We start from the raw sequence: 15,538 nt of genomic DNA on the forward strand, positions 1-15,538 counted from the left end.
TTCGACAACAAAGTCAGGATGATCTCTGCAGTAACGCAACAAAGGTGGGGTCCAGATGCATTGTTTTTTCACACTGATACTGCTGATCCTAGATAAGAATTAAAGACGTTCAGTGCTAATGTTGCATCCTTTGATGAGTTTGAAGAAGAAAAAACAGTATCTTTACTCTTTTCACACACAACTGACATGAGCCTGAAAACATGGCAGCAGCTTTTCACTGAAAGCTCCAATTATCATAATAGGCTGTGTGTGCTTACATTAACTCTCTCACCCTCATTCTCCTTTTCTCTCTCACTGTCTCTCTCCCTCTCACAAACATGCACGTGCACACACACACACACACACACACACACACACACACACACACACACACACACACACACACACAAACACACACACACAGAGAACTGCAGTGATTAACAAGTGTAACATGACAGCATTCAAAAACAAGACAGCTACAGACACACGTGTTGGGTTTTCCTGCAGGGCTCTCAGGGGGTAATGCTGATCAAAGTGAGTAACATGGTGACATTATACAATGTGACAGCATCACATATATACAAAACACACCACAGGCGGTTGTTCAGTTATCCTGGGAAAAAACTGAAACTACAAGATCATCTAGAGGTCATTAAGTACTGTTTGTTTGTTTGTCTCTTCCTTTCTTCATATTGTTGTATTTGTTGTTGTCTTGACAAGTGCCATATCACAATACTAAAGTGTGTTTTTGACCACTTGCGCCATGCTGTAAGGAGGAAAATGGCTCTTACTGCTCTGAGAGCAGATGTTAAACACATAAAATCAAGGTTAGCCTTTAAATCAAGGTCACCACCGCCTCATCCGAGGAATCTTGATGCACCTGCACGAGTTTCTGTAGCTACGCTGTGCTGATTCCTTCTAACAGTAACTGACCCTGGACGACACTGTCAGCAACATCATTGAATCAAACATAGCTAAGCAGAACCAAGAGCTCAACCTTCATCCCTCTCACTCTTTCGTTCACTCGCACTCCCTCGTTCTCTCTGAGACACTTTATTTCTTCTCACTCAATTTGTCATTTTGTCGTCCCCTGCTCCATTCTGTCAATTTCTTGTTTGTTGTCCCTCTCCGACTCTACGTTTATCAAATTACCCCCTTCTCTCTCTCTCTCTCTCTCCCTATACCTGTCTAACTCTTTGTCTCAAGTGAATTCAATTTAGTTCACTTCCATTTAGTTCATTTCGATTCAAAGAGCTGCAGTGGCATGGTGAGGTGCAGTATGTAATTAAATATATAAAGCGGATAAATGGATTGTTCTAAATAACAAGTATTTAGAGGAACATCTATACCCCCCCCCCCCCCCCCTTTCACACACACAAACACACACACACACACACACACTTCACTCAATCAAGATCTTTATCTCTCTATCTGTGTCAGCATGGGCACAATATGAAAAATAACCAAGCAAAACAATCAACGGACTGACTCATAATTCATTTATTACCTTCCTGTAATGCACAGCTGCACACACACTCGCATGTGTACACGAGGATGGACAGCAGCGCTTGTGTTAAAAAGTGAATCACCACGTCAGCAGCGCCATGACTTTCACACCCCATTATGTGAGCGCGTTTGTCTGTTTGTGTGTACGTGTGTGCGTTTCACAGACAAAGAGGAAGCGAGTGAAAGAAAACCGCTGCTGAAAAGTTGCAATCAAAGTTGTTGTAGCCATAAAAGGAGGTCTCACCTTCATACACTGCCTTGAATCCAGCTGAGCCAATTGTATCATCTGACTGCAGGTGTAGCCACATCTGATTGGACAAGCTGACGATGAGGTCGGGGACACTGGAACCAGTAAGTCTACACATACACACAGATACATGTACATGAGCTTAAACTGGTAATACGCATTACTGGTTTAACAATTTCTACTTTTGACCTAAAACAGACTTTTAATTATTTCAATACCTAAGATAACATATTAATATTTAGATGGCCTAATATGTCTTTAGGATTTTTTTTGCGTTTTTATTCATCTTTAGGCATGAAAAACAAGGTTTGAACTTTATTTTTTTTCAACCCAAATTTTATAAAGATATTTTTACATGTCCAGTAGTTGAAATATAGCCAGTGATGCATGATGTACAATTTAGTGGAAATACGATTAATCATAATTTCTTCCCAATTCAAAATCAATACTTTAACGATTGCATGACTCCTTAGATGTTACTTGATGTCACCATATTTTTATTACCTGCAAGGGTTTCTTTTTATAGAAGGTTTGAACAGAAAGAAATGAGCAACTTGGTGTTTCTGGCTGTCTGTCAACCATCTTGGTTTCACTCTTTTTTGTTTTCACTTGATGCAGTAGCTTCCACTGTAGTGGCTGATGTGCAACTATGCCATCAAAACTCATGCATATACAAATAAACAGCTTTTGAATAGCTGTACACTGTAGTGACCTCTATGCATGAAAGGGTTATTGGTTCAGTTTATGTGGACATCATGTACTCCAACAATTCCATCAAAACGTCACAAAAACATCAAAACATCACAATCCAATACTGTATATATAATGTGTCTTCAATCGTTCCTCTGATTGGCACAATCAGTTTGTTCTATACTGTTGCATGTCAATATTATCACATTACAAGAAAGAACAAATAATTGGTGCTTACACATAGAGTACCCTGCGTGTGTCTCCTATCTTCCCTCCATCTCCCACAGTTAATGTGTCGTATCCTCTTTCCAGGTCAAACTCCTCGAATGACAGCTTTATCACCTAGAAAAACGAAACAAGAAAGCAAACATTAAAACAGTTAGAAACACAGATGTGGAAAGGTGAGAATAAAGATGAAACCAAACAGAAAGATATATTATCAATTCCTGCAATAGAAACTAATGATTATATTGCGTCTGAAGCCTAATATTGAAATGAGAGTTATGTCTCTTGAGAAATGAAAGTAAAACATGATGTTAGGTGCTGCATATTAATAACAATAAATGAGCAACATCCATTAGAAAGCAGCATTTTGTAAACAAAGAAATACATTTTTTTGAGAAGATGGATAAGCCTCATGACTTCATGCCATGGAGCAGATATTTAATCACAGCACTGAGGAAAAGCATAAGAAGTAAATATTCCAGTTGAATATTCCAAACAGTCCTTCATCAGTGCAGCAGTGGTAGTGCACTAACATACTCTCAGTAGCACTATACTCTACAGAATGTCAATGGTTTGTTGAATGTGCATTTGCACAAAGTCTTTGAAAACAACATCCAAAAACTGATGAAACTGATTGCATCATCAAAGCCAGGCATTCTGGGGGAACCCTGATAGTGAAATGAATCATACAATGGAGAAATCACAGAGTTTATATGGTGCAAATAGAAAATGACTGGTTGAAAGAGAAAAAAGGCAATCAAGACGGTGGGTAGCAAGAGGAAAGAAAAACAGGAGGAAATGTTTTAGTCTAGAACACACGAGCACTAATGATAAAACCGGCTTGACAGAGATAGACAACCAGTGTTCTTGGTCGTAATCATCATCTTATTTAATTAAAGGCACTGTGCCACAGGTGTAACTAATAATTTGACAGTGACATATTACTTTTTTAAAAAAAAACAATCCATCATGACTAAAAGGGAGCAGAGCTCTGGTACTGTGGTACTGAAAAACACCCTTGCTTTTATTTGGCAGCATCCCCTTTTTATATTCATAGTTACACAAATCACTTCAGGGAGCTACGCATGCTGCACACTGCACCCTGCAAACACACCCTTCTGCGGTTGAACACTGAGAAATTGAGCGTTAAATGCCTTACTTGCAGGCACGTTCATGGCTGTAGTTGCATGCATACAGCCCTGGATCATCAGTCTACTGTTCGCTCTCAAATGTCGTAATACTGGTATTCTATTATTTGCCGCTTGTCCATTATTTATTAGCTGTAGATCATATCCCTGATGGAATGAGAGATGGGAGACGTCTGCTGTGTTCAGACAACCTCTAGGAGAAAAGACCTGGTTTCAATCACCAGTTTCCTGGTGTATTAGAGGACTAAATTGAACCATGAACATATGATATTGTGGATGAGAATCCATCACATGGCAAATCACACGAGTGAAAAACCTTACCGCAGGTGATAAGGGTGTAAAAACCATTTCAGCACGCCAGAATCAGCTATGCATAGCTAAGCCTTGGCCGTGCTTTGTCGAAATATAAAATGGCTGACAAATGTAAAAGGACATGAAACTATTTGAGGGATTTACTGCCACGGCCACAGGAATGGCAAAGACGCCACATGTAATTCTTCAAATCTGCTTTCATAAACATGTTTGACTGCATCCATGTGCAGACACGAAAACTGTGCAAACTGATATGTAAACTAAAAAAATTTATTTTTGAATATCATCAACTTACATTCAAGATGCAGCTCAATAAATATGAGACTGTGAGAGTACATTAATAAACCATTGTATTTTATTGTTTTGAATTATTGTCTTTTCCACCCTTTCTGAAGGTTCAGGGCTTCTGTAGCTCGTTATTGTTTAAATCTTAAGATGTTGCTTCACCATAATATTTCATCTATTAACAGCACTGATCACATCAACCACCCAGGTATGATGGGAGATACAGATATCATTTATTGGCTGTCAAACATTATTCAAACTATTAGTTTCATAACTATTTTAACAGACAGTTGAAGACTGCTCAAGGTTGCCACATATGCAGAATTACACATTCACAAGCACAGACAAGTCAATCTGAAATTAAATTGCATGTTTTTTTTCTACTGCAGCTTTCACATCTCGTTTGTAAATTGCATGCCCTATGCTTTAAAATCTGTCACCACAACTTAAAATGTTTTATATGTTGGGATTTCAGCTTCTTCTCTGTCTACGTAGATATGCAGCTTGCATTTAGCTAAATCACTTCATTTCAAACCTATTTGCATGAAGCAGTAATTATCACTGCTATCATGGACTGACAGTGACTGACAGCCAGATAATAGCTGCAAAAAAAAAAAAACACAAAAAAGAAATGCAACTCACATGAAGCTTTCTAGCTAACATCTCTGTCTTATCGACAAACATGGGCGGGTCATGCACGTCTCCGTGGTGAGGTTGATCTAAGCTGATATTGGGCAAGAGGAAATGTACACCCTTGACTGGTTGCCAGTCAATCGCAGGGCCGACACACAGAGACAGACCACTCGTGCTCACAATTCCTAGTCACCAATTAACCTAATCTGCATATATTTTCCACACAATCATGGGGAGAACACGCAAACTCCATGCAGAAGCGGCCAGCAGGCTTGAAGCTGGAAACCTCTTAGTTTAAGGTAATAGAGCTTACCACCACAACGCCGCACTGCTCAGTCATTATCCTACAAAAGCACTGCAAATACAAAAACTCATTGACAGCTAAGCTTCATTCACTGGCAAAAGTTTGTCTAAGCTGCATCTCAGTGGCCCCCCTGCCATCAATCAAACACATACAGTACACAGCACCTGAGAGGCTTGGAGGCTTAAGGAGCATTACCAATGTGTTCCATAAGGTTTTTTTTTGTCTTGTACTTTAAATCATAGACTATATGTTAACAATAAACTTGACAATCATTTTTGCACAATCTTTAGCTGCTAAAAAGAATAAGAATAAGAAAAAGAATATTTGTGATTTTAGTTGTCTTTTGTTGTCTGTAGTCTCTCAATCTCGGCACGAGAAACATGACAATCAAACCACGAACAATAAGATGAGGTGCTGTTGCGGACAGTGTGTAAGGTTTTTGGTGAGAGTGTACAGCAGCAGATTGTTGTCATAAAGAGAGATAGTGAAACCGAATAGAATCCGTAACAGACTTTTCTGTGCCTCTACATGTGTTTTTGTGTTGGTGAGTGAGTGTATGTGCGTATAGGAGGTGGTTCTCTTGGCTGTATCTGTGTTAATGACAGCAGAATGATGCTAAGGCAAGCCTTTCAGTGTGTGAGTGCAGCTTGGCTACATTTCTGTGCCTACATGTTTCTGTCTTTATTTATATGTTTGTGTGTATGTGTGTGTCTAGGCAGCCAAGGCAGATTGCATGGTAGCAACAGAATTAAAGTAAGGAACTGAAGCGTTATCACACTACGGTCATTAGCAAGAAGCTCAGCGCTGTTAAATAGATCCAAATGGGTCCATTTAGAAAGACATTAAGAACAGCCTGCAACCCCAAACCACATTAGATTAGCTTCTTTATTTTCTAAAAGAAAGAAAGCAACAAAGAAAGAAAGCAATGAAGAGGAGGCGTAATCTTGGCCCTAAGTTTGATGACTACAGTTCTGTGTATTTTCTTTTGATTCTATCGCATAATTGAGTTCCTGCAGTATTTAGTAATTTTTAAGGAGGACGTTTCTCATGTTCAAATTTGGACCATACAGGTCCAAGATTGGAAGAAGAAAAAAAACAGTGTTTCTGTTCAAGGGTGGATGCTCTTTGAAGGGATAAGTGAAGCGTTATCACTTTGTGGTCATTAGCAAGCAGCAGAGCAGCTAAGAGGAGTTCAATAGGCTATTTAAACATTAAGAGCAGTGCGCAATCCAAACTTACAGTGTCAGATAGCCAGTAAAGTTGTAGATTCTAGGGTCTCTTCAGGGCACGATCACAGCAGAGGAGAAACTGTTATCGTTCTCTTACTCTGATCTTGAATTCCCGACAGATATGTGTTTTCCACTTAAGTCAAATAATCTAAGACATACCATTGCTGGTCAGAGTCAGTTAACCCTTGTATGGTGTTTGGGTTTGTGAACCCGATTTCATCCGTTTTCAAGTTCTTTATCAAAAGAAAAATTATACGATTCATCATTTTTCCAAACTCAGACTCATCAATATGAGCCAAGGCCGATGAGTCTGAGTTAATTAATAGTATCATTTTGCTCTTGATAAAAAAATGAAAATGGGTCCCACAGACCTGAACACCATACAAGGGTTAACTGAGCCTTAAAAACACTCCACGTAATGCACACTGTGCCCAGTGGGTTCCATGCCCTAAGATGCCCATTCCGTTGCCCCAGAAAAAAAATCTTGAAATATATACTATGCCTGCTGATCTTGACCTCACTGTTCTGACCTTACGTCAGAGTAGTGCAAGAGAACACACAGCCATAATTGGGTGGACTAGTTCCTGGATTCCCCTCATTGAGTTGAGGCTGCAGCAGTGCTGAGTCTTTAGACTTTTAGACTTTAGACTTCTTTATTTTATCCCCCATAGGGGGAAATTTTCTTGTTACAGCAGCAACAATATAAACAGGGACAGTGAAAGAACAAAGCAATAGAAAAGACAAAAAATAGCAAATATAAATATAAATATAAATATAAATATAGATATAAATATATGGATTGTGATGAAATGAAATAAATATTTACACCATAGGATATTTACAGGAATGGAATGGCATGGATGGTAGGCAGTATATTAACATCAGCCAGTGATGCTGGTGTTAAAGAGTCTGATGGCTGATGGGAGAAATGACCTGCGGTAGCGTTCCTTCTTGCAGGGTGGGTGCCTCAGCCTGCTGCTGAAGGAGCTGCTGAGGGCCCCCACAGTCTCATGCAGGGGGTGAGAGGGGTTGTCCATGATGGACTTGAGTTTTGTTAGTGAGTTAGTGAGTTGAGTCATTGCTGAGCAGCAACAGTGGAGAAAAATGATCACGTAAAAAATACATATCCATAAACAGATCCACGGATGTATGTATGTATGTATGTATGTATGTATGTGTGCATCTATCTATCTATCTATCTATCTATCTATCTATCTATCTATCTATCTATCTATCTATCTATCTATCTATCTATCTATCAATAAATCATCTATCCTCAGCTCCTCAGCTACAGACAGGCTGGTAAAGGGTCATTGTCTTGCTCAAGGACACTTGGGCAGGTCAAATGCTCCTCTGTATGGTTATTTACACGTGGGTCCTCTGGTCAGAGGGCAGCCTCTCTACCATACTTACTATGCTGCTGTGCAGCCCTAGGTTCCAGTAAAAAAATAAGATTTGACTTGGGCCCTGTTAAAATGTCAACACTCTGCGCACGTCTAATGAATTACGTTCAGTCAGCCATTTCAACTACAGAATAAGCTGAGGTGACCCTGCCAAGGGTAGAGCACATGGGTATAGGTTTCAATTCGCTCTTCGTGGCAGTGGAGCCAACCTCCTTATTACTATCACACCCAACAAAACTACAAAAAACAACCACAGTGATTTCTACCAGAAAAACAGTCAATATCTTCACTTTGGGTTTGATCAACCTCTCAACTGACCCATTGTAAATGTAGCAATTATTGCAAAACAAAAATGTACCTTTAATAAAGTGTATTCACCTAATATGGCTTTTGAATACACTACAGAAAGCTGTGTTTGTCTGACTTCCGTCTCTTGGAACACCTGTTTTACTACTTTTGGCACAACCTGTCCATGTTGATAGTGTCACACTAATGACCACACCTAATGTCAAATTTCAGTAACACACAGGGTCTTAAAAGAGGTGCTGACCAACTTTATTCTTTGCAGGCCCGATAGGATCTCAGGCTAACAGAGGTATATTTTTACACAGATATTGTGCCTACTGAGCTTTAAGGCATTTCTGCTTCCCTGAGTCAAAAATAAACCGTCAAGAAAAAGTTAAAACTATGTACTGAGGTGACCCCTCGTCAGAAGCAGTACAGAGGGGGAACAGCTGTCCTGAAAGCAGAGTGTACGAGAATTCCCTTGCCGAGATTCTGCAGCTATGTTGAGTCATTGGTGAACTGCCACAATGGCAGTTTGGGGCCTTTTTTCCAATAGATTGCTTTTAGCCTTTCAGCCAAATAAACAAGTATAGAATAACCTGAAACCCTGCTTGAGGACACGACCCAGAGCACACCATTCATTCCTGGGAAAGCTGTTTTCAGAATGTAATCAGTTACAGAAAACAATCTACCTGTAAACTATTTATTACTCTTACTGTATTAACACATTTCTTTTTTTTTTTATCCTCAGCTTTATTTCTTAGCAGCTTCTCATTGACAATCTAATCAGAATTTTAGGAGTAATTTTGGTGCTCATTGCAGCTCAAGAGAGCATGATAAATCATCTTTACAGTGCACTGCATCTTGCAGATACAGTGGATTTTACAATGGATGCATACTGTGCAGCTGGGCAATGAAGGGAAAAATACAGCAGCAGGATGCCTACCGAGCCACAGTTTGTAGATTCTCATCCTAGCAGTTCATTTAGATCAGCAGAGAAGAGCCTCTACAAGCTGTTGATCCAGCACAAAGAGGTAACTGCTGCAGCTGCAGCTCAATGCAAATAGTGAGAAATAGAGTTCAATGCCGCATCCAGGGAGTTCACTAGGCAGGCGTATGAGCTCACAGAGTTTACAGAGGCTGCAGGGTCAACTCATTAGGTGAATGATGAATGTTTCAGATGGTGTGATGGTCTGATTGGTATGCGGGTGTTTCCCATGTTCTACGGTCATCATCAACAGGGTCTTATTTAGATGAACTGTGGCACAAATTGCTGCATTTTGTGTGTAAAGGCCTTAAGCTTTCATTCACTGAATTTCTTCACATTCATTATTTTCAGGGCCTTAAGGGCCCCAGTCTGTCCTAGTATGCGCTGACCAGAGGGCAAAGAGTGATCCAGACAGATGGCCGGGCAATCACAGGGCTAACATAAATATACAATCACTCATTAACCGTCTACCTGACCTGCATGTCTTTGGACTGTGTGAGGAAACAGGATCACCAAGGGGAAACTTAGAACAACACAGGGAGGAAATAGAAAAATAATGGAAAGTTGAGGTTTCTAACTGAACCCAGGTCTGTCTTGCTCTGAGTCAATGTGCCTTCTCAGATTTAAACACCTGAAAACTAAAGAACCTGCTGAATGTCTTCTGCTTCAGATAAAAATAAATGAATAGAACAAAAGAGAGTTATAAATGTTAAAAAAAAAGTGACGTATGGTGTAGAAATCTAACCATAGCGATTGACATCCTGACAACCAGTGCAGCAAATCCAGATGATAGCACATCTACATGATCCAAGCTCAGTAAAAAAAGAAAGTGGTGATAGAAATTAAAGATAAAAGAAAGCATGACTGTATTCCCAGAGATCTTGCCACAAAAGACTGAATTGCTCAAAGGTGATGCATGTGACAGGGTCATTACATCTTCACTATAATAGAAAAATAATAAAATGGTTTCAGCATTTGGGATGATTACTGCATCAGTGTTTTAAAGCTTATTGAATCTTAGTGTTATAGTCGGATGAGTGACTTTCTGTGTGGGACTAATAAAGTAGCTGTCAATTCATAAACAGACTGACAAGGATGCTAGCCTGTTAGCTGTACCCTGAAAGTACCCAGATGTGCCATGTTTATGTTTTGCAGCCCTGCCCTGAAGTGACCTGTGCTTTAAGTGGCAAGAAAGCAAACAGCTGCCGTCTGGTAAAATAACACCCTTGTCAAGGTGTTATGGCACCTTTGAGGGCTGTGGACCTGTTGGTTGGGCAGTTTAGGAAAATAAACTGCATACTGTGTTTGAGCAACAGCTGCGCAGCAGTTCTGTATAAAGTGCATTATAAACTGTTCTGTTATACAACCCAAAACTACCCGACAACAGACTGACCCGCAGACTGGGCGGGGAAACTACTTTTGATGATTCTGGATTTAAGTGGATCCTTTATTCTAGAGTGATTTCCATTCCATCACTAAAATGAAATTAAATTAATGTAATATCATCATTAGAAGAGGCCAGTGCACAAAACTAAAAAGCATGACCTTGGGACATTCATGCATCACCATGGACAGCCTCTTCGGGTAGAGAGGTACTATATAAGGTTCAGGAATGAGAGCCAAAGACAGAACTAATAGAGTGAATTATGGTCTGTCAGACTGCCAAATTACAGTCAAAAGCCAGAAAAGCAAAAAGCTTTGAATTGAGATAATGTGCTAAAAAGGCAGCTATCGGTGTATGTCTTTCCGTTATCACGGACACTGATGGTTATTTACTCTGCACTGTGCTGATGCATTTTGCTCAGTCTATGTGATCAATGTCCTCGCTGAGCTAAGGCTTGTATGTTATATAATTTGTAGTGAAATTATACAGTGTCTCACTGTAGCAGCAGAGTTCCTATCACCACAATATATAGCATCATTATGAGTAAATATACAGTGGGTGGTAGCCAAGCTTAAGCTGATAATAAGACTAAACTAAAACTAAGACTAAATTCAAGTGAAATGTTACTCCTTCAACACTGAAAGAAAAAACTCTAAGTTAAGACAAAGTTAAAAAGTAAACAACAAAACTTAAAAGCTGTGAATGTACTTTGTCTCTACATATGTCACGATGCTAATGCGCTTATCATTGGGCAATATGTTTTCATCATGTAGCCGCTTGAGCAATTGTGCAGTCATGTTGCAAAACAATGAGCTGCTGTAGAATCAGACAGGACTTAAACATTTTCTGGCTCAGGCCTTTATTGGTCTTTATTGGCCTCAATTTTTGTATCAAGTAAAATTTAACAGAATCTGATAGGATGTCAGAGAATGTGTCCTGCCAACATTAAAGTGATGATGATGATGATGATGATCCATGCATGGAAATGATCCACTGTCCAATACCATAATACAACACACACACACGCACACACGTGTGCGTGAGTGTGTGCACGCACCCAGACACTAATATGTATTCATCAGGAAAAAGACAGCAATGATTAGAGGCCTAATGGGCATGTGTGACGATGCGTTTCAGGCTCTATGTGTGCGAGCACTCAGGCATGGTTCAGACTTGAACAAAATAATTATCTGCTTGATACTGATGAATCAAAAGACTGACACATGCACATGCACACACACACACGCACACGCGCACACACACACACACACACACACACAAACTGCTAAATCCCCTTTTTCTGCACACCCTAATTTTTCCTCACTACTACCTGAAAGTTGACAGCACAACCTCTGGCAGTTAGCAATTAAGTTGGCAGACAGAAAACACACAGTCAACATTCATAAAATCACACACAACCAGATGCCTGTGCACACATTAACACAAATAATAGCACAGGCACACGAATAAATACAAGCGCACTCACAGCACTTTGCAGACAGGCTGTCAGACCATTACAAACTGTATTGATTGTTCTGCTTTTGTTCAGAACTTAACAAAATGACAACAGACACACAAACCAGCCAGGATTACTTATTGGTTACTGAAACGTGTGTGTGTAAAGCTACACAAAGAAGGAACAAAAAAGCACACACCGTTTGATAAAAAAAAAATTGTCTCCGTCTCAATTTTGTATAACATGGTATTGATGAAAGAAATCATCTGGAATAATAGTCAGCGAGACGGTGAGTGAGGGAGAGAGGGAATACAGAGGAAGAAGAGGAGAGGAGACAAAGAGGGACAGAGCGGGAGTCTGAGATGGAATCCAAGAAATGTAAAGAGAAGAAGAAAGGTCTAGAAATGTTATTCATCTTAATTCATGTTCATTTATTCGCGTCAAATATCTTGTTCTCTCCTAACATCACAAAGTGACCACAAAAAGCACATGTAAACATCTTTTTTTTCTGGGGAATTTACACTTAGGACTCAAAGTGGTGTGTTTAATCATCTGTCTCATTCACGGTGAACACAAATTCAATGGTAAATGGTAAATGCTCTGTATTTGTATCTGTATTGTATTGTGTGTAGCTCCTTTCCGGTCATTGCGACTGCTCAAAGAGCTTTTACATCACATCCTCATTCACCCATTCACACACCTTTCATTCAGGAGGAATCTAAGTTGGAGGAGACTATTCTTTCACACACATTCACACACTGAAGCTGCTTCAGGAGAAAGTTGGAGTTCAGCGTCTTTCCCAAGGACACTACTGGAGGACTTGGAGGAGCCGGGGATTGAGCTGTCGATCTGTCGACTGATTGACGATCCACTCTACGTCTGAGCCATAGCCGCCTAAATCACGATTAACGATCAATGTTCAAATGCGTATACATATGTCTTCTACTTAAGGAAGATGTGCTTGTAAAGAAGGTTAATGATAGACGGTCAAGGTCAAGGCCTTTAAGTAAGATGTCGACACAAAGAGATGATCTTTGATAAAAATAAAAAAAAGAACTAGCCGATCTTTGCTGAGGAAGACTTCACAGCTCAACAACTGGGGCTCAGATGAGGTCATTGAGATACAAATACTAATTTGAATAGTTTATAATTTGAGTAATTTGAATATTAGCGCAGACAGTAGATGAGGATTCTTAGAGAATACATCTCAGATTATTGTTACTGATACCTTTTAAGACACCTGGACTGAATTTGGGATCTCTGCAACTGCCTCAATGACATCATAAGATTTGATCAGTAACACTGAGGTACAGGATTAAACTGGCAAATAACAAATAATGAATAACCATAAGCCTCACCACAACAAACACTTTTTTTGCAGGAAAAAACCTTTGTATAATAATAATCATAATAAGAATTTATTACCATTTTATTCAGACTACATTATCTTCTCTTTTAGCCTCACAAACATTCTGCATTGTTTCCTTAGGTTTCAGTAATAATGACTAATATCATTCAGGTCAGTGTTTTTGGTTGCTGTCAACAAAGACAGCCAGCTGCTCGGTGCAGCTACAGTACTTAAAGTGTAATTAGCCCTCACACAACACATTACAATTGTTATGCTAATAAGTGGCACCTGGTTTAAAGCAGACTATCACTGGCAACAAGGAACATTACTATCAACACACAGATCCTCAGCTTTGGCATTTGCCTCAAAAACACATCCTCAATGTATTACTCTGATGGTTTGTATAGAAACGTTTTAAATAAAGCTCCTGTAGCCATTTTTCCTTTACTGGAATACTGTGAACCGTGTGGCTCAAGTATTGTTATCCCCAAATTTGATTCCAAGCTTACGCTTACACTGAACACACAGACACGTCATGGCTGCTCAACTGATCTGTACTATGTGAGCAGGTTCTGTTCACACTGAAAGGTTAACACTATGTGTAAGATAAATAAAAACTGATCAAGAACATTATAAATCACATACTACGTCTACAAAGGAGAAAAGAGAAACGATGGTTCGACCTACCGACATATATTGTGCACAGAGCACTAATGCCACATTAAAGTCAATGGATTGAACTTTTATTCAGTGTATCATTCATTTAGACTCTACTCTATTCTTTTCTATTCTAGTCTGGTCTAGTCTAGTCTAGTCTATAACTCTTTATCCTCTTGTTCGTCTCTGTCCTTGTCTCTCCCTCTGTGTATGTAGATAGTGACATTCTGCAAATGCCAGCAGCTGTAGTAGCTGATAATCTGTCATTATAGCACACTCTTAAAGTGCTCTCAAACCTCAAGCATTTTCAACACACACACATACACACATGTGGGCTCACACACGTGCACCCACAGCACCCACAGCACCTACAACAGATAAAAGACATTCAATCTGTCATAAGCTAAGGATATGTGAATCTATTATACTCTATTGTATTGCATTCTATTTTAAACCAGGTGCAACACACACACACACAAAATGAGGATGACTCTTGATCTGTCATCTGCCACCGTCCATTTCACCAATAATATGTGAAACATTTGTCATGATAAAACCTTTACAAATGCACAAATGTAGCCACATCAATTAAAACACCTAAAACAAGAACAGGTGATAATGGCTGAAAAGCTGATGTCACTTCAGCACAAATGCAGATGCAGACCAGACCACTCACGGCTGCCAGATGGTGATTTGAAAAAGAATCTCTCTGAAAATACACTGCACTTGTCAATACTCCTGAGAGCATCGTAGTTTGGTGAATGACATGAACGCACACACATGAAGTAACATTTGGGTCAAAGCTTCACACTTCCTCTGTCAAGGTCATAGAGACACAGAGGTGAGAATAAACAGGCACTTTCTCTCTCTTTCTTTCTCTCTTTTCCTTTTATTTTTTTGTTCCCTCTCTTCAGTTATACCATTGCCATTCTACCCCTTCAGAGGCCCAGAGAAGAGTAGACTCCATTTCCATCCATCTTTAGAGAAAACTTCAGTGTCACATGTCAAGTACCTGCTTGGACATTCAGTCTTTTTTTTCCCTTTCTCTCTTCCTGGTGCTTGCTTTTTAATCATAAAGTAGCCGGCTGAATATTCAGCCCCACTTTTCTCTATACTTTGCCTCTCTTTTCGTCTGTAGTTTTCAATGAGCTCAGTGCCATTTTGTTCTCTTTTTTCTCTGCCCTCTCTCCACTCTCACCATCTTCAAACTTAACATTTTAGACAAATCAAAGTAAAAGGAGGAAAGAGGATGATGGAAGGAGAAAGTAGATGGGAAATAAAGCAGTAGAGAGCAGACGAGGGAGAGAGATGTGGAAAGAGGAGTAGAGAGCAAAGAACAGAGATGTTAGGGGAAAGAAATGGCAAGCAGAGGGCGGGGAGGGAGGGGAGGCAGAGAGTGCGGGATCTGGGAAAGGGGAGAAGAAGTGAAGACAGGATATGTGATGAGACATGAAGAGAA

General features: G+C 39.7%; 1 protein-coding gene across 1 annotated transcript in view; it reads right to left on the minus strand.

Annotated features, from left to right (window-relative positions):
• Positions 1-15,538, minus strand: part of csmd1a (CUB and Sushi multiple domains 1a) — a 313,136-nt gene that overhangs the window by 129,171 nt on the left and 168,427 nt on the right. The window contains exons 11-12 of the mRNA XM_070832290.1: positions 2,661-2,764; positions 1,730-1,842 (exon numbers count right to left, since the gene is read on the minus strand). Of these exons, the coding sequence (XP_070688391.1) occupies positions 1,730-1,842; positions 2,661-2,764 (217 nt within the window). The remainder of the gene's footprint in view (positions 1-1,729; positions 1,843-2,660; positions 2,765-15,538) is intronic.

This window comes from Pempheris klunzingeri, chromosome 1 (assembly GCF_042242105.1).
Source record: "Pempheris klunzingeri isolate RE-2024b chromosome 1, fPemKlu1.hap1, whole genome shotgun sequence".
Taxonomy (NCBI): domain Eukaryota; kingdom Metazoa; phylum Chordata; class Actinopteri; order Acropomatiformes; family Pempheridae; genus Pempheris; species Pempheris klunzingeri.